Source organism: Nothoprocta perdicaria, unplaced genomic scaffold (genome assembly GCF_003342845.1).
Source record: "Nothoprocta perdicaria isolate Ctin4 unplaced genomic scaffold, notPer1 scaffold_34, whole genome shotgun sequence".
Taxonomy (NCBI): Eukaryota; Metazoa; Chordata; class Aves; order Tinamiformes; family Tinamidae; genus Nothoprocta; species Nothoprocta perdicaria.
This window is the reverse complement of record NW_020455577.1, coordinates 1,125,460-1,149,211: the sequence shown is the minus strand read 5'-3', so window position 1 is coordinate 1,149,211 and position 23,752 is coordinate 1,125,460. Positions and strand designations below refer to the sequence as shown.

Below are 23,752 nucleotides of genomic sequence, written 5' to 3'. Positions count from 1 at the left end.
GCACTTTAAATAGATGCCTAAACATCATCCTAGTAACTATAATGAAAAATTCAATATTTATTTCATCCTTCTTTGTAATTAATTTTCCCATTTAATATTACAAGCAACTTTCAACAACTGATTTTCTACAACACTTTGCATGCTTCTTGCGTTGTGCCTTAATTATTTGAGGGACCAAGTGGCAGCCTTTGTATTTATAAAAGTAGGAGATAAAAATGACTGTAAACACTAGTCAAAGCTGATTCTCAAGTATAATAAGTGTGGGAATTGGTGCCATCAACATTTTTGCAGACAAATACTTCATTCTCAGTGCTTACACTGGGGAGCTTCCTTGCATCCAAGTCACAGACAGGTAAAGGTGGGGAATAACCAGGGGTGCCTGTGGCACAGGAACCACCCACTTCCCTATAAAGAATCCTAATGGAAGTTGCTGCTGATTCTGGACTCGGTAACAGGCAGAGATTAATTGTATTCCCTTCCTCTAACTACTGAATCCCAACACAGGCATTTGGGAGCTCTGAATAAGTGGCAAAAAGTATGAAAAGAAAGCACAAATCCCAGTGCCAGATGTCTGTATCTGCCGTATGGCCTGTAAGATTGGTGATAAAGGAGAGATTTCTGTCACTCAATTCCTTACAGAATCCACCTATTGGAAAGGCTGGCGCCCAAGAAGTTGATGAAACCACAAAGCTTGGATTCAAAAAGTAAGAAAAAATAACTTCTCTTTCAATGAGAGAGTGAATTTGAATCTCTTACCTGCTGAACGTATCTGTCTGTAGTTTTCCACATATAATAATATTCTATTATGCTTGTTAAGGACTTCCACGGGAGCTAGGAACAAAAAGGAAAAGTAACAGTCATTTCAGGGAGCACCACACAGCCTCATGGAAATGAAACAGATTCTAACAGCATTAGGTGCTCCTGGGTTTCCAAAGAGAGATTCATTTTCAGGCAGCATTGGCTTCACTGTTCGAGAGACAGGCACAGTGTGGAAGAGACCCCCACTGGCTCAGATGCTCTGCTTGAGCAGCACCCAAGCAAAAGCCACACGTACAGCATCACACTTCTCATTTGCCTCAGTTTTACGGAATCAGACCATTTAAAATGGTAAAAACAACAACAGAACTGTGCCATGTCACCTCCACTCCCTGTGGGAGGATCTCAGCAGGACCAGAGTGCTGAGCTGCCTCCAAGCCCCTTTGTCTAAAAGGCCAGGACAAGCTACAGTAAAACTGCTTTTTCTGCAGAGGACTCATGGGGAAACCTGTGAGTTTCCCCCCAGAACTCAGCTCTGTTTACACTGCTCCATTCAATTCGCAGGCAGAGTACCTAAGGTGGAGACAGGCCCTGCTACAGGACCCTTCCCCTGGATCCTCATTAAATTCTCCTAAATTAGTATTATAAAAGTGACAGAATGCTCATGTTTCAGAAGGTCCAGTACTTACTCTCCTTCAGACACAAATGAATCTGAAGGCAGCTAGGCTGTCACAACACTTTCCCAAATAATCTCTCAGTTGGACTGGAGCAAATGACTTCAAATTTACATCTCTGAAGGGAACACTACCATCTGGGACTTGACATTCTGACTGCACAGCAGGCTGCTATTGGTATGAGACCTCCTTTTCCCAAGTTTACAAGAAGATGCATGCTCTAGTTCCGAGGCTGCTTCTCCAGACAGAAGGAAAACAAGGCAGCCTGGGCACAAGCTGGAAGGCAGCTCTGTCACTGGTCAGAGCTGCTCACCACATGGCCCTCATATACTTACAAAATCTTGCTGAATGTCAGTGAAATCTTTTCCGTATTTTTCTAGTGCCTCCTCAAAGAGGTTTGCCTCTGAAGCAGACCACTCCTCCATCTCATCTCTGCACAGGACCGGCCCACCCTGTGGCACGAGCGCAGAGATGGCCTTGGAAATGTCGTAGACATTTTTGTGCAAAGTGTCCATAGCGTGGAACTACATGGTGGTAAAAGAGCAAAACACAAAAGGACAAAAATTCAGGTGAAATAAACACTGGGAACTGAAACAGCTGTGACAAAAGTCACGCACTGAGATCCGAGGGTGAAGTGTGTGGCACCTGAACAGTAAGCAGCCGCTTGCTCGGCCTCAGACTGGCTGCAGCTGCCAGTGCACAGGTCTAACGTTCACCAGGTATTGGGGTGTTTTGGGAACAGGAGGCTCTGCTCATCCCCAGTTCCTCCCTGAGCTGCTCCTGGCAGCAGCACAGCACCCCCGCTAGGGAAACACAGCAGCACTGAGCAGCCCAGTTATGTTTCATCCACACATGGGGCATCAGAATAGAAACCTGAGGGTAGTTATATCAGGGTATATCGCCCACTAAACTTAGCCGGGCATTTTCTTTGTCAAACAAGCCACTAGATTTTCACATAAAACCAAATATTTAATCAAAGCAGCATGTACACACGCACCGCCACAAAGGCCTCAAATCCCGAAAAGAAATTAAGTCAAGTCACATAGCAGAGCTAAAAAGGAAACAAAGAATTACTCCCAGGAGCAATTACTCCTCAGAAAGCTGAGCTACAACTGTCTGCAACTTGCAATTTGCGAGAGGTAGCAGCAACATGCTGTGAGAGGGGAAATGGTGGTAGTAAATGACAGCTTGCTTCTACTTCTTGATTTCTTTAGTTTTAATTAGGACGTTGTTTGCCTTTCATCATACCAGGATTTTGTGCATGTGCACAATTATCCTACAGTGTTTTATCCTAGAATTTGCTCTACATATGATTTTGCATTATTCCAGTTACGAGCAAGGCTTTGATAACAGTACTCCAGGGACTTCATACATTTTATTCACATTTGCATTAAACTCTCTCTAGCACAGAAGTTTAAGTTTTGCCTTTCCTCTGTCTATTCATAATCATTTATGACTATAAAATATTAACGATATCCATCACCACTCCTTAGGTACTTTAAAATAAAGCTCATAAAAGAGGAAAAACAGCTCCACTAAAATATCTTATCTGGCTGCAAATTTTTTCCACAGACAATCTCGTCCAAGTGCCGGTGACAGTCCCTGGTGCTGGGGAAGTGATGAGAAGCAGCATTCCAACATTGCAGCATTGCAGACAGGCAAATTATCATTCACATTCTTTTCAAGACAGCTCCTAAGTCCATGTCGGAGATGGACTGGGCAGCATGTGGTCAACGTTTTAATTAAACCAAAATTTTGGGGGAGAATTAGCTGTGCTGGATCATAGGCCAGACAAAGGTACTTTGGGAGACAAAGGATTCCTGTACAAATGCAGTATCTGGATCACAGGAGGCCACAATTACAGTCCATCTGCCCCTCTACATTTGCCAGCTGCCAGGGCAGAGGTGACTATTTTTTTTATATCTCCTTTCAAAAATTTAAGATCCCCCTAAACTCTTACCAGCGTGATGTCCCGGGAGGCCGCCGCAGCGCTCATGTGCAAGCTTGGCTGCCTGACAGAACTGCTGCAATCCAGGGCTCGGGCAAATGTACCAACAGACCTGAAAGAAATTAAACAGAGCATTAACTTCACGCGCAAGAGAAGCATAAACGTAAATACCCAAGCAACACTTCTTGAGATTAGCAGACTCCATTTCTCAGTAACAAGATTATACGGTTTGGCTCTAGTTCTGAGCCAGAGACCATTTTCCTCAGATGTGGTTTGTTATGAATGCTTTACTCTGCTTAGTTCATATGGCCAAATGGGCTTAGGCGTAGGAGGGGAAATGGTGAAAGACTCAGGAATCACAAATGGATGATTTTGAACTCTCTTATCCCCTGCTTCTCAGGGGCTCCTTGAAATAAGGCTTGAAAGAAACTGATTAGAATCAAGCTTTATCAACACAAAAGAGAGCGGTGCTCGACTGTCCAAAGGTACAAAGATAAAACCAGGCAGAAGAAAAATGCAGCAATCCAATCATTTTTTAAAAGTTTGAGACTAATTAAAATCATCTTTTATTTTAAAAGCATAATATAATATTTTTACCTAAGATATATAACCATTTTTATATACAAGCACGCTCAACTAAATGACCTAATTTACGAGGCTCATACCCAAGACAGGAAGAGGCATTACAGAAAATCCCAAGCACGTCTCAGTGACAGCCATTCCCCATCCCTGCTTCGCAGCCTGCCTTAGCTGAGCTGGTTCTTCTTTCTGAAGGGTCTAATTAGAAAATGGGCCAATTTGCTGATTATGGACAACAGCAATCTTTACACTGATCTTTTCAGGGTCTGTTTACAGCAGGAAGCCTCCGGCAGCTGCAGCAGCACACCCAGTGGGCAGCAGCAAACAGCCAGAGAGCTACCTAGAACAGTGGCTTGAAACAGGAGATTTTCTCCCATCTAGACAGCAATTAATGTTTTTAACTTAACCAGCCAAGTTTCAGTCTTGCTTCCATGTTATGGAACAATCGAGCAGCCCAGGAAATGCTTTAAACTTCTTCCAAACAGATTAGCAGGTTCAAACGATCCAGAATTTATAATAATGGCAAGTTTGATCTTTAGATTATATAGAAAAGACGTTTTGTTAACATTTTTCGAGTACACTGCATTCTCATATTGCACCCCTAAAATCCCACGTTTCGCTCCATCATTTTTCTCTACTTTTTTTTTTTTTTTTTTTTTTTAAACACTCCAACATTTCCCTTAAGTTCTCATCATTCCACTTGTTCAATGTATTTACTACTACAATAAATGCTCTCGTGTGGCATCATTCAATGGTTTTGATCAGCAGCAGAACATCCTGATGAAAAGAACTTGTCTGGACAAATTCTGATAGACCATCTCAGTGTTCCTACTCAATGATAACTGTCTCCACTGACTAACCACAGCAGGAGGCCCCATTATCCATCTCCTCACATCACTTTCCTCCTACACTTACACGCAGTCCTAAACTTGCTTAGCAGACACGAGGAGAGTTTGAGGAGTATTATTCTTTGACGGTTAGAATCATTCAGTCGCAGGTTGCAATGGGGGCCTAAAATTTAGGATATGCTTCTGTTCAGGCAATTGCACAACAGTGTAGAAGTTCAAAAATACTTTAAAAAGAAGCTGATGCACAAACATTGTGTTGGGCTGCCAAAAGCAACAACCAAAAAAAAAAAAACCATACATTTTAGCATGTAGCTACAGATTTACAGGCCTTGCTTTACTGGGCCAACCTACTTGAATCTAGGCATTATAGAACCACCTAGACTCCATCAAGAAAGTGTTTTATGAGACACCTCATCTAAGCAAATTAATATTGGATGTTGAAATGTCATTGACTTAAAGGGAGAAAATGAGCAGAGTAATGAACCATCAAGAACTTAGTTCACTGAAGTCCCCTGCACATTGTCCCAAGCATTTGAAAAACCTCAGTCATTACAGGCTAATGTTTATGTGCCATTTGCTTTTGTTTTATGAAAGTTGTTAACTGTGAAACGTAAATCTGTGTAGCTGTTCTGAGTCATGCAACTCCCCGCAAAGCATGTAAAACACCCATCATTAGAAAACAGAGCACATAACTCAAGCAAGCAAGGGTAACTTCCACATTAGCAAAGCACAAAGAATATACACAGTGCTGGAAAAGAAGTGTCATTAAAAATTACTTATTCAAAAAAGAGGTAAGACACTCTTACCGTGCCACCACCAGAAACTGGTCTATCTGCTTGTCTACCAGGGGGTTAAAGGCTTCCCAAACTTTTGTTTCAAGTTTCGACTGGTCTCTTCCATCATCCTCGCCTGTTTGAAAAGCAAATTAAGAGATATTTGGTATGCCTGTTTCAAAATAGACACATTGTCTAAATGTTCTCATCTCACAACAACTCCACTGCAGAGCCAGCTTGGGATTCCCTGCTTTACAGGCAGCAAAAGTTCAGGTCTGATTCACCCATTTGTCTCTGACAGTGTCAGCTGGACAGCCCCAGCTCATCTGACCTGACCACATCCTGAACACCCAAGGGCTTCCCAAGGGCACATGGAATGGGAAACACTGTGCATCCTCCTCTAAACAGGACAGTTTCTCATCAGTCGCTCTCCCCAGCTTCTCCCTCTCTCCCCTTTAACTTGCAGCAGCTCCAGAGAGAGACATTCCCAGCGGCTCCATGCAGGCAGGGTGGCTGTTTGAACTGCATCAGCATCCCTAAGGGGGGAACTCGTGGTATCAGAGTCTCTTACTTCTGTTTTCTCGACTCTAAACAAATCTAAACACCCTGAAAAAATACAGGAGCTACCGAGGCCTTTTTTTCAGTACCCTTCCCTTTAAAACATCTGGAGATTATCCTTCTCCCAAAGCCCTGTCTTGGCCTGCTGAGGAGGAGAATGCCTTTCAACTTAGCTCATCCTCACTTCCGAGGCGAGCCAAATTGCTGAACAAATTCCAGCTTCGCAGGCAAATTAAACAAAAGTCCTGACCATCCTTCTGCCTGTTCTATCGTCAGGCCGAGAGCACGAACACAGCTCCTAGGCAAAGATGGAAGCGCCTTCACAGCTCTGCCCACATAGACAGCCTGGTGAAAGTCTTTCCAATGTGATTCCCAATCCCTTTTCCTTTGGGCGGAGGGTATCAGGAGGCATCTCCACATCACGTGGGCTGCAGAAAGGAGCAGGTAGAGACTTGCAGCCTCAGCCCTCAGATTTTATACACACACATTTCTGGATCTGCAGGGGAGTGCAACAACAAATGCAAACCAAGTTGCTATTCAGCTCCCTGTTCCTTGGGCGGGGCTCCTCATGCTCCTTCTGCTCTAGGATACAGTCAGGCCAGCAAATTCTTCCTCCTGCCTCTTCTGTAGGTGAGAAATCTAGGATGGCAGCCAAGACTAACAGCTGGAGAGAGGGCTCTCAGGAAAAAGGCACCCAGCAGTAATGGGCAAATTGATGAGGAGGGACAGCTTTTAATTGGTAATAATTTGGGAGGGGCCCTCATAGGGAAGTGAGGCTTGATTAAAAACACAAAAGGCTCTTGCAGGCGCAGTGGAAATTTGTACTTCCCATGGAAATTCAGAAATGTCTTAATAAAAAGATAGTAAGCTCTAAGAGAGCCAATTAATTCAATTTGGTTCAACAACTTTTATGATCTGGACAAATGCCCACCTCAGGCCTGGTTTTATAGATAACTAATTGCTTCCAGTGGGCAACGGTTTCAGTCTCTGACCAGGCCACCCCTCTACAGAGGGCCTGGGGACGAGGCCTCCGTCACCCATACCCACTCCAGCTGCACACATGCAAGTGGCCACATTCAGGATCACCCTTTGACAATTCTAAAGAAATTATGAAAATTACCCTCTTTTAGTAAGTCTGTTATGTCTGCCTGGTATCTGTTGCCAACTCGAATTTCTCCTTTGTCAGCAAGTAGGGTCTTTTGTTGAGGATCATACACCAGCGAATAAAAGAAGAAATCCTAAAAATAAAACAAGAAAGTACACAGTATTATTAACTTTTATTTTAAGCTATACAGATATACTAGCAAGCTTTCAAGGTTGGTTTTGCTACCTTGATATATAATTTAAAAATCTGGTGAACAAACAAAAATCAAAGCATTATCTAAAAGCCCAACGTTACATTTTCCCACTTTCTTTTAGGTTGAAAGTGCAAGCACCATCCTCCAAAATATAGCTCCTTTAACGTACAATCTTTATAATTAAAGAGAGCACATCTCCTTTGGAGCACGTAAAATAAACATTCTTACTGGAAAACGAATGACCAGCCAGGATGGCAGAAGAAAACAACCACAAAGATAACTCCTTACTTTGAGGACCACTGAGGTTCAACAGGGGTAGCTGCACTGAGTGTCACTGGAGGCTAAAAAGGTAGGTTATCCAGTGATAAAATTATCAGAATCTCATAGACTATTGAATGTCTTAGAGGTTACAGAGAAATGCCCTTAATTTGCTTCACATTTTTCCAAAACTTTTTCAAGATTTTTGTGAAGTATTATTGAAAAGCGGTAGAATTATCACGAGTTATGTGATTGGAAGGAAAATAAGGTCCTTGTTTAAGGCATCTCCTGCAGTTTTTGAGAGCCGCTGCTGTCCATACTTGGTAGCAAGGTCATTTCTACCAATACCATCCAGATGTCTGTCCTCAAGGTCTGTAAACACGGGTTTTCCTGAGAACAGGGCCCCATGCTGGTGCCTTCACCTCCCTGCTTGTTCCCTCTCGTTCTCCTCCCACTGTTTTCAGTGTTTTTGCCCTCAATTCAACTCTCATTCTTTAGTTTATGGCATTCCACCAGCTTATCTCAGAGATGAACCAAAGCGTGTCGGCCCACTCCAAAGTCCTGCTGTTTGATTTCTCCTGTTTTAATTATGTTTGAGTTGTTTTATGCATTTGCAACATTTGTCTTAAGCACTATTTAGATATGTAGAAGGCGCACAAAGTCAAATTGTAAGTGACCTTGCCATGTATTCCCTTGAATATCTCCTGAAGGGGAGTAGGGTGCAGATAGAGGATGATCTGGAGATCTTCCAAATCCACCTGGATACCACCCCGTGCTCTGGGTGTCTCTGCTGGAGCAGGGGGTTGGACTAGATGATCTCTGGAGGACCCTTCCAACCTCAACCTTTCTCTGATAAGTGATCAAAGCATTTAGTACAGATCAGTACCGACGCATCGGAGCCCGTGTCCGTTCTATAGAAAAATGGCAGCATTTTGAGCCCTGTTCATCTTCATGCAGGAGAGGTTCTCTCTGTGGGCTGGAGTTTCAAAGCTACCTGTTATTTCTGCTTCCACAGCTCTCCTGCTCCTTGTACACGCTCGTCTACAACTGATGCCAGAATGGGAAGGTCTCCCATGTTTTTTCCAAATGTCTAATGCATCTTGCATCCAATTATGGAATTGAAACATGGTAGCTCTACCCTTTGTGCTGAGATGAGGATTTATGAGAATGGAGTACTTATGAGAATGGAGTACTTATGAGAATGGAGAATTTAATAAAATCTCAATTTTTCAGAGGAGAGATCAATGACTATGAAAGGAATAAAACAGCAAGCCAGTCAAACCAGCTTTGCCCCTCAAGAAAGCACCACGTGTGAAATGTCACAGAGCACAGGACGAGGTGAAAGAAGGATCCACCTTGATGTCCTCCAGCAGAAAACACTGCCCATTTTCCCAGAGTGAAAGTAGCTATTCTAAGGGCAGAAAAAATCTCATATTATCATAACAGCATAAAAGTCACAGCTTGGTCTTGGTAACATCTTGCTCTAACATCCAGTCCCATCAGCTGGAGGGTTTTGGGGGGGGTGCTGGACCACTGGGTTTCACCCTAAGCAAGCGACATTTTTAACGTTGGATCCAGCTCCCACAGGCTCTAGGGTCAACTTGTATCAACCTACTGACAAGAGGAAATGTCAGAGCAGAGGAAAGCTCATTTATATTAGAGCTGAGCAAGGAAATCTGGGTCTCTTGCTCCTTGACGTGCAAAGTTCAAGGCACTACAACATTCTGAGGCTCCACTGCTGCATACATAAGGTGCAGAAAGAGGTTCTGCCTTGCCCGCTTCCACACTATAAACACAGCGAGTGTTTTACTTGTTCCTGCTCCAAAATACCTAACTGTAGGACAAAGGATATGCAGTGCCACAGCAATGCTTTCCAGGCACGCTGCCCAGCAAATGCACAAACCAAACACTGGAGTATAATCAAACTACAGGCTCCAAGGGAGGCCAGAGTCTGCAGTCTGCTTCTTAACACTGTCTTTGTTGGGTAGGGAACAACATTCATTCTGCTGGGGTTTCCTCCTATGGTATCTGAGTGAGAGATGCCTTATATTATCTCATTTATACATTATTACTGGGTATTTAGTGGCTGATGAGAACATGGTAAAAGACCCAAACACACTATGTGTTTCCGACAGCTTTCTTTCCCCCGACTCCTTTTTGGGGCAGGAACAAGGGAACGGAGGGGAAGGAAGGGAACAGTCTTCTACAAAACAAAACCCATCCTTCTCACTGCTATCTGTGACATCTTGTCCAGTTTGGTCTTGGTTCATGTGTGAGTAAGGCAGGAGCCCCCAGCTAGAACACAAGGGCACCACGAGCTGCCTCCATAGCAGCACGAACTCAAATCAGCTCAATTCATTCAATTCATTTCTAAAAACTTAATAAATGTCAGTCTAGGGTCAGCGCAAGCTGTAGCCTAAGGAAGGTCCTTGCACATTCCCAAGGGCAGGAGAGCTCTTGATGGCTGCTTATGGAAAAGAATCCCAGGTGACATCTTTCACAAGAGTTTCCCAGGAGCAGCAATACTCCCAAAATTGCATGGTTCTCCAGAAGCCACTGAGCCTATTTTAGCTGTCAGAACTGTGCATGTTGCTATTGCAACAGTGGGGGGGAAGAAAGGGAGGAAGAAAAAAAAAAAAAGTTTTCTGTTTTAACTTTGGATCCCAGAAAACATTTTACATGTTCAAAAAAAATCTAAGCAACCTGCCAAAAGTTAAAATTAAACCATGACTTTCTACTTCTCCAAAGTGTTATACAGACACATATGCTCGAAGGCTCCTTACCCAAGCCCATAACTACCATTAGCTATAACCAAAAGCTAAAGCCAGTAGGAAGCAGTAGAAAAATTGGCTCAAAGTGAACGTACAGTATGAAAATAGTGGTTATTTTTATTACAGTTTGCTACCTTGCTTTCATAAAGTTGTTTGGGGTGAAGGGGGAATATGCTTTAACTACGTGGTGTTTTATTTTTAGGGGGTACCAAAAGGAACTGAGATGCCAGACATCGACCCAGAAGGCAAATTTCATACAAGCCCATGCATATATCAGAGCAGGGCTGTGAAACAGATGGGCCCATAGAAAAGAGCTTCCTGCAGAACAGGCAAATCCTCTCTCGGTCTCCCTGAGAATTTAACATCAATTGGAAATCGGAGTTTTCCAGCTGCCTTCCCCCATCCCGGCCCTCTCTTCTCCTACCCAAGGCCAGTTTTGCCAGGCACAGGGGTCAATGCTGTTCCCTCCTCAATCCCTTCCCTCCTCCCCGGAGCAACCGGGGCTGCTGCCTGTAGAGCAAGGCGCAGAGGCGACAGGAGGAGGAAAACAAACACAGCCACAATGGTGCTGTGCTTCTGCTTCCCCAAATCTCCCTACATCTGAGTGTTTAACATCCTTCGAGGCAGACAGCCTTGGGATGAAAATGCCCTTTTAGCAGTCATGCTGTGCCAAGAAACACACGATTCCCAAGCAGATTCCCTGGAACTGCTAATACTTTATTGACTGAAGCCGTGCTAAAAAGCACTTTAGAAGCGAAGGGGGAATTAATTCTGGCTTCAGAACAATACCAGCATCGGCCAGCAATTCACCGGGCAACAGCTACCTCCTTTTCATGGTCTCTTCACCCTTCACCCAAGCACATTTGTGCTCTGGGGCTTTTCATTTCTCTGCCATCTGTCCCCCGCGAGCTGGCGCCGCGGCGAAGCGCCGGGAGACGCTCGGGAACCTCGCGCCTTCCGTGGGATCTCTCGGCTCCTGCTCCCTTTAAAAATAACCCACGTCACTCGGCTCACACACTGGGGGCTTGAAAGGCTGAGAGAAACACATCTCCTTCCATCCCTATCTCTGCCACCAAGGCTGAGGGGAAAAGCAGTGCCCTTCTCTACCTACCTGCCTAGGAAACGGCGGATAACGAGAACGGATGGGAATGGGGAGCTAGAGCTGCTGAGAAGGGTCGCTGCTCCAGTTACATACTAGTTAATCCAAACTACCTGCAGCGTGACTAGATTTTGCTTTCAAATTGGCCAATCCTCCTGGTAGCTGGTTAAGGAGCATTTCTGAATGGAACGGGCCCTGCTTGATGCGCTGCCCTGGGGCAAATTCGACCTGTTTTTAGCCTAGTCCTCCAAAAAGAAGCCCAACTTCTCAATCCAGTTGCTTTGTTTAAAACTCTCTTCAACCACAGCATCAGATTAAAATTAATCTTACACTTAAATATTTACTAAAGTGGAAAAATGCATTAAGAGAGTCAAATTGAGGCAGACTAGCATGTGCACCCTGCAAAAACTATGTCTTTTCCTTGTTTTATAGGACAGTTAATGACCATTACCCTATTGTTTTCAATTACAAGACTTCTCTCTTGTATAACATTTAAATATTTTCAGCTGCAAATGTAATTCTTGCAGATGTATTCCAATAATATACCAAGTTTGGTTATTATTGCTCTATAGACAGTTTGAAAAAATAAACGCTACTACTCTCCAGAAATAAAACTCCCAGACTGCTAAATCAAATTCCATGGCTGTCAAGCACAAGAGGCAGACCAGAGAGGCCTAGCCACCATTAAAGGTGCATAAATGTAGTAAGAGGACTGAAACGGCAGTGTTTAAAAACCACAAAAATACCTGAAAAGGTAAAACAAGATTTAAATTCCGAATAGCGATTAACAGTTCAAGACATTTCAGTTCCAAGAGCTCAGCTGAAGGTATTTATGAGGAACCAGATTGCTAAAATCTCAGGAGATGACAAAAATGAGCTGACAAGTTTTTCAAGGCTCCAAATGTCTAGGGTGGCATGTGAAGATCTACCAGCAAATATTTTGGAGTCCTTTAAAAACCTGTACATATGCTACTCCTTGCTCCAGATCTTGAAGCCTCAACAGTTGGGTTTTCTAATTAAAACAGCTCTTTTATTTTTGAAGGACCGAACTCAAAAAATGGGGAACAAGTTCTTCATACATCTAAGCAGAGATGGAGCTTAAACCATTTAACCAGCAATCTCTAAGATTTCAGGAGAAAGCAAAGGTACAGAATTAAAGTGCACTGGTTTGCTTCCTTTCCCAGCGACCCCATCTCGCACCCTCTCTTGTCAGAGGGCAATGAGCTCTGACTTCAACTTGCTGAATGCCAGCCTGAGGAGGATCAAGTTGGGTTCTCTCTACACCAGGAGAGTTCCTGCTGTCACTGGGATGTAGGCAGCAAGTCTTATCTGCTAGAGAGACATCAGAAAGAAATGGGTACTGACCCTACAGCTTCCATTACCAGTGTCCATTACAGCTGAGCAATTAAAAGAGCAACCTTTGGATCATAAACCTGGCAAAAAGCCACCAGTCTTAAGCTGTGCCAAAATAAACTGTTTAAGATTGACAATTCAGAAATAAATAAATAAAGAGGGTTCGTACCTCCCGTTCCAAATATGATTTAAGGGATTCTGTCTCATTTAACAGAGTAACGCTGCATTTGCCTCTAAAAGATGAAAGAAATCACATTTTAGGAACAGAAAACACACATCTTGAATGTTTGTGCAATACACAAAATGGTACTACAGAAGTTATGCACAAAATTCATGATTACATTGAAGAATACTTGAATAACCATAATGGCATCTGCATTTTGGATAAAAAGCACTGGAGGAAAGTAGGCATTACCTAATGTGCGTGGCTGGCAGAGATTCCAGCTGTCGTGAGAGAAACAATTCACGGTGTCGCAGCTGATGCTTCTGCTTCTCTGGCAAGTCAACCATTTCTGGATTTTCCATCTCTTCTTCCATTTCTCCTGGTCGCAAAGAGACGAGTTAAACATCAGAAACACAGGGCAAGTATTGGGGTTCTTGGCCAAACAGAATGTAGTGCTCCATAATTACTAAGTAGGAAAGAGGCACGACACGTAGATGAAATCTACCTTCATCTGAACCCTCATATTACAGTGAGCTGAACAATTAGGTAACTAGTGTATTTTCTTTAATCCATATCTATAAACACTTGAGTTAGTCACCGTCAGAATCAAACTTTCCAGGCTCACACAGGCCACACCAGTCACCAAGCTGCAAGTTGCACTGAAACTAAAAAGTGAAGTTTTTCTTTTTGCCAGGGATCAGAATCCTTATACCCGATTTTTTTTTTTGGGAAAGAATCACAGCCACAGACTGTCCCATCCTGACTGCAACAGCTTCTGGAGGGAAATGCTGTCTGAATAGGTTAGTTCTTTTCTTCAATATATTTTCTTCTGTCCACCCCAACCACAGCCCATAGGTCCCAGTCACAAAATGAACCGGAATGGCACCAGCTTGCCTTGTAACCAACCCTACCTAACCAGGCCAAAGCACCTCCAGGCATTTTTTTACTAAGGAATTATTACCCTTATGCTTCCTGTTCCATCAGCAAGTATCCTCTCAGTAGTACCAGATAAAGCCCTTGTTGGCAAAAAACCCCAAAGAGGCAGTAAAGCTTCCCCATGATGAAGTACTGCAAGAGAAAACACTTGATTTCCCTCTTCCCTATGAAATAAAGGCACTTATTATATTTTTACTACATTTTCCAAAACCATGGAAAAGTTTCCCAGACTGTAGTATAACGAGGTGTAAAGTTTCATATACAAATAGTAAAAGTCTAATTTTATTTCAGCAATACTCTCAAAGGCCAGACTTACGCCTGCAGCTTAATTCAACAGTTGCTGTGAAGAAATCTTATTCCACATACAGGCACAGCTGTGATCAATGTACCCTTAAAGATTAGTTACCTATAAGCCACGAAGTTATCCCCAAAGAAAACAAACACAGAAGATACCTGCATTTTATAAAATGCTAAATTGCATTCAGGTCCAAGTAGGCCTGACTAAAGGAGTGACTATAAAAAAAACCCAACCAACCAAGCGAGCAAACACAAAACACTGCACACCCTTCAGGTCCCACATGATTTATCACTGGGTTTTACTGTCCTGGAACCAGCCTGCTGGTTTATATATCCCTCAGGTAAGCAGCTCCAGCAAGAAAGCAAAAAGAAAGCAGCATAATTAAAGCAGACTGCAAGATGCCATAGCTATTAGAGCACATCAGCTGCTAAGCACACAGCAGCGTGCATTTACATTTGAACATTTTCCTAGGACACTGAATTTATATTTGTGCCAGTTTCAGGGTTCTGCAATTTATGTGCTGAAGTGGATTCTGCTTTAGCTGAAAATTAATATTGTAGCTGCTGGGCTACACTATAGATGCAGCAGCAGCAATCCACAAATAAGGCAGCACGTCTCCAGCTACCTTGTTTGGAAAGCTCTGACACCGACACGGAAAGGCACAAAAACATCCCTGGAGTTTTCGCAGAAAGGGGCTACTGCACCATGTAAAATAGGGGGACACTGTAAGAAAAGGCTTAAAACACTTAATACCTTCAATAGATTTAAGTGTCCATCTTTTAAGAATTACCTTTTTATGCCTATCAACAACTATGTGTCAGTAAAACCTACCAATCAAAGGAAATCAAGCAGCAAAACGGAGCTCATCTCCCAAACTGCACCAGCTTTAGCTACCAGCATGTTGCAATGGTCATTCACTTCATTTATGACTCTCACTTCTGCACCCAAAACGACGAGGGCGGCAGCACCCGTTGCTCCTTACGCCAGCTCTGCTACGTGCAGCCCCTCAGAATGAAAAGGTCCAAGTTAAAAGGAGCTGTTTCAAGAGGTAACAAACAGCACTTCCTTGCTCCACGTACAACATCGCTGGGAATATGGGAATATTCTTAGGGGAAAGAAAAAAGAGGAAAGAAAGCTCTATACAAGCATCTTGCCTCTTCTTCCCACAGACATGATTTAATACCAAGAAGAATGAATGTGACAAACCTATTCAAAAGCGAACGCAGGGCTGGATTTGGCCCGGGGCCCTCTAACATCCCTGCGTGAGATAAGCCTGGCTTGAACAGACCCAGCAATGGGGTCACCCACGTCTCTGCACCCCAATGTGACCCGGAGGAGCTCCTGCTGTGCCAGCCTGTCCCCCGCATTGGGGCTTCACCCTCGCATAGCCCAAGAGTTCCAGCTTGCTGAATGAAGGGGACTTTATCCTAGAGAACAGTGTCCCCTCAAGAGGTGGGCATATCTTCTCACTGCCCACCCCCCAATAAATTAATATAAAATATATATAAATATTTGTACACTTACATATTTCCAAACAGGCTTACCTGCGTTTGACCCTGCTACAGAATACAAGCTGAGCGAATGCAGTCGCTACAGTATATTGGGACTTAAATCACTTAATACGCTCATGAAGTCCTACTTCAAAATTAATCTCTCTGCTTGATAGATGTGCTCATGCAGATTTAAGACTAAACATTTATCTTAATACCAACAGGAATACATCAGCTGGGCAGCAGCCGCCAAGCGAAGGCTACAAGGAGTGCGCAGGACTAAGTAGCATTTGATATTGGATGGCACTATTTTTAATAGTGCTTTTAAAAAGCACAGAGATGAATTTCTGCTGAAAACAAAGACAGGCAGGTTGGTCACAAACAGCAAGACTGGCATGAAAGCTAACATACACGGGGAAAAATTATCAAAAAGTAAACACTAAACTGGCAGGAGAAACCCAAGAGGCAGAAATTGTAATTCGGAAAGACTGCGCTTATGAGATGCCAAATTAAACATCAATATTTGCTAGGCTCCAGAAGGAACAGCAGGGTGAAATGCATCAGATTGGGCTCTGCATCGTCACAGGAGAGAGCACCTGCCCTTTTTCTCCAGCCTCCGTGTCAGGTCCCACCAGCAGAAAACAGGCAAGCAAAGGCAAACAAGGCAGAGGAACCAGGTTCAGAGAGCTCATGTGGAGCTACAGCCTTGGAGGCAGGGAAGTCTATAGTAACAGAAGAATTGGTTAGCATGCTGTCACTAACAATGACACCTTAAAAAGTGAGGGAAAATGAGGTCAACATAGAGGGAAACACAGATTTCAGAGCTCCTGACCTGCCAAATAGTCCCTTTAGTAGCAAAGGGAGCTTAAAATCTTGGTGACTCAACAGTCCAACGCAACAGCTCTGAAGGATGTTGCAGAAATGATGCATTTGAAGAAATTAGCAGCCTAATAACAGATTCCCTCTCTGATGTCTAATTTCTAATAGGCTCATTTCCTCATATCCCATTTATTTTCTCTCTACCAAAAGCTAGCTGATGATTCATGGGTATAAGAAACACGGTGGGAGTTTTAACATCGGGAAGTTTCAACACCCTCTCCTTGCCAGCCTCCCCCCGGAGGAGGGGATCACAGTTTCACCCTCCAAGTTAACAGAGCCAGGAGTGTCATGAAGGGATTGATGCTTTCAGCTGCTCTTGTATCAGCATGGGTGGAGTGAGGGAAAAGGAGGTGGGAATAAAGCAGCAAGGCACTCATTCAAGAGGCTACAAGACGACATTTGACTGCCTCCTGTTACTTAAAAACAAGCTTCACAGACATGAAGCCGTTGAGACACAGAGGCCTCCCGCAGCTCATGGACTGATTGAGCACTGGCACCTTCCTGCTGCAAGACCTGTATTTTGAGAAGCTACGACGCCTACCCCAACCCACTGCCACGTGCGTGCGGCCCCCAAACACCAGCTGCTGGGAGCTGCTCCTGCTGGCTCACTGATCCACCAAGTGGGTCTATGCAAACATGAAGTGTGAACATGTGTGTATATATGCATATAGATGTATGTATATCCATGTGTACACACACATATATAGTCACAGCACCATTAGCAAGGCAAGGAGCGAACTACAGAAGTCAATGCTCTTCTCATCCCGTTCTGCCTGCACTTCCATTTGCATACAATATTCCAACCCGAGCTACCCCGAAGCCTTTGGAAAAGCACTTTGAAGAGTAGTCTCCTCCTGGCGAAGCTGCTTCACTTCAGAAACAGGTGGAGAATTTCCCTAGAATTATTTGCAAGGTGATTTAAAGAGGCTTGTGAATAAAAAGGCTGAGCGATGTCTGGAAGCCTTTATACAGCCCTAAGATTGGCAAGACGGCCCAGACAAGCTTTATATCATTTGATAAAAATAGTAGGATCACGGATCAAATCCAGGCATCAGGTTGCATACAGCAGGTACTAATTTAATGCCTCCTGCTACAGAATAGGCAGCTTCCAATTCATTTTTCTTCTTTATAAAAGAGTTACGAGAAAATACACCAAATGGAAGGTTTTCCCATGATGGGTTATATCAATATAAAGAGTAAACATTTCTTAAAAATTACTATTTTTAATCAATTGAGCAACATGGATTCCACAGCCACATCTCTGCTTCCCTTGTGATTATTTATATATAAAAAAACTATTTTACATGTTCAAGTTCTTCCGTATTTGCCCAACGCGTGTTCATCTCACTGCACTGATCCCAACAGGAGGTCTCAAATAAAGGCATCTTAGACATAAGGCTGCGTGAATCCAGAAACGTCTGCAGCCAGAAAGCTCCATTAATCAGCTGAACAAAGGCAGTTAAAAGATCAGCGATGCAGATACGGACACCTACTGCACATGCATCAAAATGAGGCAACAGGAGACCTTATGGAAATGAACTCCAAGTCAGGGACAGTGTTGAGTATCTTTACTAGAATCTTAACATCCACAACATTTAATTTCATTAAGTCAAGCAGGATGCTGATTTTTTTCCAAAATAAAGCACTGCTTTGTACAAGCATAATTTTGTTCTCTCTTGCTCTTTAAGAACGGAAGCCACACAACCACACATCCAGCTAAACAAATGGAAGTCATTTAGTGGCAATTTTACTCTGCCTCAAAAGGAAATCTACAGGAAAAAAAGCATTCATTACTAATAAAATTAACACTAAATGGCAGTCCTCATTTTTTGGGTTTTTTCTTCTGGTGGCTTTACTAATAAGGTTGTTCTATAGATGTATTTTCTTGTCTTTCACACAGATAGGAAAATGAACAATGAATTGTTTGCATGAGAGAGAAAAAAATCACATCAAAAAAAAAAAAAAAACAGTTCTTTCAGGTTCAGAGAACACTTGCTTGTGTGTAAAGCAAGTCTGTGCTCAAAGAAAGAATTTTCAGCCTCAAAACATTGCATTTCTTCAGACTCATTCCTACCTGCTTCATTTGCTAAATCTACTGAAGTGAGACACTGATGAAGTAATCAATAGTCATGTTGTTTATGGTCAAGCTTCTGTGAAGCTTCTGTGTTCTTGGACGAAACAAGTAGTGCTGCACTCAGTTAGGAAAAAGGCTTTACCTGCTCCCACAACGCTGCAGCACAGTCAAATCTATCCTCAGTGCCACATGACTGCTCTCCAATGAATAGTTTTTACTAATGCAATAGAGAGACTTATTTGGACATAAAAACTACAAAATAAAATATTCAAAAGTATCCATAAGAAGCTAATTTTGCTGTTCTTTTTCTTTTCCCTAACAACATTACAGTGCTGAAGCCATTACATTCATGTTAAAAGTAGGCTATCTTGACAATCTCCATGCAGCACACCTATGCAGGCTAGCCCTGGATAGCCACTGCAGCCTATTTGTGCATATACAGAGAAGTACATTAAAAGAAAATGATGCTTGTCTTTACCTAAACTGAACTGTTGACATATGGAGCTCTGATTGCTTCTTTATCATTTATCTATGTGCCTACAGGAAAGCTTTTAATTACCCAGATAGATATTACTATGTATCCATGCCTATTACCAAATCTTAGCAGTCTGAACTCTTAAATCTCCCATACTTCATTATTAACAAATAAAATCAGAGCAGTAAATTTTTGCATTTCCCCATTTTCCATTTGGACACATCTTTTTTTGGTAACTGTTGTTAGACCTCTCAAGGACCGGATGAGCGAGACCCTAAATTGACATAGGAAGGTGTCATGAAGCTCTATAGAGGCCAACAGGCTGGAAGTGGAAGCATCCCAGGCAGAGTGCCCAACCTCACCTTGAGGGTGCACTAATTATCCTCCTGGAGCTGGGGATTCCTTAGGAGAGGTAATTAAGGCACCAGGTTCACACCATTTTAATTGAATTGAGAAGGCATCCATCTACAGGAGCTTCTCAACTGTTTCATGTGCTTCCTTTTGAACTACCTCAGTGTTTCTCTAAATGCTTGCCTTATACATTATAGACAGAGACAAATACCTAACCTATAGTTACACATTTCTACTTTTTGCATACCCTTCCTAGTATTTTTCATCTGTTTCTCTAATTGACAACTGTAACACGCAAGACAATATCTCCTAACATTTACCAGCTCTTAAAAATCTATTTACTGAACATGTTGAGAGGAGAATCGTGTCACTTTAAACATCCAGTTTGGCTAACAGGAATTTTCTTTGAAAAGCATTACTAATATTGAAATTTAAGGATGGGTATGTTTAGGCTATTTTGTTTACTCATTAGGAAAGTTTAAGGATTTTATTTTTCTCTACTAATCAAAAAGACTACTACTCCCCTTCTTGCATTTCTTCTAATAAGCTATTTAATTCCCTCCCCAAAATTACATTTTTTTTGGAATAATAGGTAGTAGAAAAAGACATATCTTTATTTAGTCATAACTGAAAACTTCTGTCACCTCCACCATGATAACTACAACCATGAATCAGCTACCTTATTTTTTCCTTCTATAAAAGCTGCATGAAAATGTGATTGAGCAAAACAAATGATGCAATTTGACATGGATACAGGAAAAATCAATTTTAAAATTAGAAAATATTGGTACTTGTAGTGAAATTTCCACCCAAGTTTGGAAGTTTTGTGTAGAAGCAACTTGAACACAAACAGGCTTACTTGCATGTTTGTCTGCCAGTACAATAAGTGTACTTGATATGTCTCTTCTTCTGTAGAAACAAACCACCTTTGCTTCCACGTTTCCATTGGCAGTCTGAAACAGGAAACAGAAAAACTGAATTGAGCACAAATCAAAGCCTAAACTTTATGAATGGAGCCAGAAAGCTTCATAAATAATGAGCCCATCCAGGCTACACGGGATGATCTCCTAGCATCCTCTGAAGGCGTGGCTTTTTTCTGACATGCAATTCCAATGTGATCCATTCTAGGGTTTCTAGGGTAGGGAAACTGAACTTGCTCCTTCGCTCCTGCTTCTTTCTGGAGGATCCCCACTTTCAGCAGCTGTAGATATTTCAGAAGGTGAAAAAAAAGCCCACTTACCTTCAATTACAACATGCCAATAGGCCACTTTGTTGCTTTTGAGGGGATACCTTGCATTTGGCAGAACACAAAAATGCATCTTTAAGATCCAGTAAAAATCACCATGAAACACAACAGAAAACAGGCTTAGGTTCAAATGTGTTCTCAAAAATCAGAAGGACACTAGAAAAGGCAAAAAGAATCTCATCCCTACTACTGTAGCCAAAACAAAGATAACATTTCCCTTTTTGACAGCACTGACAATGTTCTTCCAGCTAAACAAGAAGCAACAAGAATCATTCTAATAGAAGAACAAATGAAGCTACAGCAGGGAATCAATTCTACACCAGTGACAATGTACAAACAGGTCTGAATTTGGGGTATTTTTTTTTCCCTTAAAATTTTTAGGATGAGATAGGTGATGAATTTCCTGTAAGACAATACCCAAAGGAATGGAAGAAAAACAGGTCTCCATTTGGGAAGTAAAATTTATACATTTATCCCCAGCTTCCTCATATGTAGGAGTTCTGCTACCAGTTAACCATTTTAGGAAGTCATTATTGCTTCTGCAAGGGAAGAGAAGGAAAAGGGGGGGGAAAAAAGAGCCCTTTTTAAAAGCCATTTGATTTAAATTCAAATGCAAAACAGTAATGCTACATTCCTCCTCTGTGGGCTACAATAGACGACTTGCTATACAACTTCAGAAATTGCATGTTTAGGGCACAGTTAATGGCTCCAGAACAGTTTTCTCTCCACACTCAGATAAAATTTCTGCATCAAGGACTTCACTGGCTTCCCACATGCAACCTATTATGCTTCCTTTTCAGAGCCAATGAAAAGGAAACTTGGCAGCTAAAATACACTGGCCCAGAGGACAAAGAGGAAAGGCAAAGGCTGAAGAAGCTGATAACAGCTCCAGATCTTCCATCCAGGGAGAGTCTCCCTCAGGAAAGTCCAAAGTCCAAAGCACTTCTTCCTCTGGTCAAGCTGATATTTATCTTCACATCCCATAACCATGGCACAAAAAACAAGAGCTGCAGAAACGCTTTGCCCTCCAGGTAGGCATCATCACCTTGCCAATGACCTGTAGTTGATGCTCTGTCCTTTCATGGCAAGGGAAGGCAATCTAGCAGTTCTCCAAGTATTCCAGCACATTATCACAACAAAGGGATTTTCCAGCAGCTAATTACCAGACAACTGCTAAAGAACCATTTTGATTTTCATCTAATCAAGTCATAAATTCGATTGATGACAAAAACTTGAGGGAAAAAATAGTAGTTTACCTTATTGAGTTCTTCTATTCTTCGTATCAAATATGGGTTACTTGAAGAATTTTCAAAGTAGACATAATCTGAAAAGAAAAGGGAAAAAAAAGAAGAAAATGTTAAAATACGAACTGCTAAATGCCACTTGCATACCCATTAATGACACCCTGCCACAGTCATTTCTTTGTATTTCCAGCAGTATTTCTAATTCTCCTGCTCAGTTCTGGGCTATAAGCAAGGAAATACAAACTCTAGGCTAGTACTTGCTAACCAGAGATACAAACAAGATGCATTTGTGCCCTGTGAAAACCATTAACTCACCTTCAGAAATGGAGCTCTATTACCAGCCTGTATATTGAGAACACAAAGCCATGGGATGATCCTTCTCCTCCCCCCTCCTGATGACATTATTTCACTTTTATCACCCCATTTGCTTTCCTTACGTCCCATCCCTTCACATCACAATGTGGCTGCTTTCCCCTACCAGCAACGTGTTTATCTTTCTCCACCCAGTCCACCGCCATTTCCTTAGACTATGAATTATTTGTTCATTCTTCTTCCATCTTTTCCACTGCCTCCTTGTCCTCTATGCCTTAAATTCCTGCATTATCCCAGAATACCCCCAACAAAACTGTATGCAAAGCCAGACGCAGCTCAACTAAGCTCCTGTTTTCAAGCACTATAACCCCCTTAAATTACAGGAAGAAAAGTTCTTAAACTCCTTTGTAAAAACAAGCAAACAAAAACCAGAAAAGCACCAAGAAGTACTACCTGACTAGCCTGCTGTTACTAAGCTCCAAGTTTAAACTCTCCTTATAGATGAGGATCTGGAAGCTCAGCCTTGTGCTGATGTGGCTTTTCTCATCCAATAAATCGGCTAGACCCCAGATAATTTAAACTTATCTGAGGGTCAGCTCCAGTTCCTCCCATGGGATGCTCAGCTTGCACAGTCCTTAACCCGTCCAGACTGTGTCCAGGATGCAAAAACGACTCTTCCCCAAGACATGCCAGTAAATTCCGGGCAACTTCACCTCAGAGCAGCCAATTCATTTGTATTTGGAGTACAAAACCCAAAGCCCCCCGGGCATAGCTCAGGTCATCTTTTTAAATGAACGTATTAGCACGAAGCTCCGCTGCTAAAGGGCCACTTAGTGGTGTGGGGCCTTTAGTAAATAAAGATAACAGCTTGAGCTGTTAGCTTTAATCCTTTGGGAATGGCTGTTAAAAGGTCAGTGAGCACCAGGGATACTGTTACACTCTTCCTCACCCCCAGGCCTCTGGAGCTGCAGCAGGAGGGTTCAAGGGTCCCCTCTTACCCCAAGGGTGGCAAGGGGAGATCCCGGTGCATTCCCGCCCTTCTCTTACCCTCTGCTTTGCCCGGGGCTCCCAACAACTCCAGCTCCAGGCACGGATGTTTATTGAGGATGCTGCCAAATCACTTGCTGAGCGACAGGCCCAAGAGCAGAGCAGCAAACGTGGAGCCGAGGAAGCGGCCGGAGCTGCAGCCCAGACCCCTGCCCTGCTCCTGGGGCACTTCAACGAGAGACTTTAAGGGAAAGATTGCAAACCAAGAAACCCCAGGGGTGCAACCCCCAAAGCAGCAAACGCACAGAGCTGGGAGGAGGTCGCCAAGGAGGAGAGGAACATTAAGAGAAAGCACGGATGTGGTTGAAGCAATGAGTGACAG

General features: G+C 42.8%; 1 protein-coding gene across 1 annotated transcript in view; it reads right to left on the bottom strand.

Moving 5' to 3' along the window:
- MTA1 (metastasis associated 1) overlaps positions 1-22,589 on the bottom strand; it is a 55,324-nt gene extending 32,735 nt beyond the window's left edge. The window contains exons 1-10 of the mRNA XM_026043763.1: positions 22,550-22,589; positions 22,084-22,151; positions 20,441-20,534; positions 13,331-13,457; positions 13,085-13,148; positions 7,257-7,374; positions 5,612-5,714; positions 3,391-3,490; positions 1,766-1,954; positions 757-831 (exon numbers count right to left, since the gene is read on the bottom strand). Coding sequence (XP_025899548.1) covers positions 757-831; positions 1,766-1,954; positions 3,391-3,490; positions 5,612-5,714; positions 7,257-7,374; positions 13,085-13,148; positions 13,331-13,457; positions 20,441-20,534; positions 22,084-22,151; positions 22,550-22,589 — 978 coding nt within the window. The remainder of the gene's footprint in view (positions 1-756; positions 832-1,765; positions 1,955-3,390; positions 3,491-5,611; positions 5,715-7,256; positions 7,375-13,084; positions 13,149-13,330; positions 13,458-20,440; positions 20,535-22,083; positions 22,152-22,549) is intronic.
- Between the last annotated feature and the right edge of the window lie 1,163 nt (positions 22,590-23,752).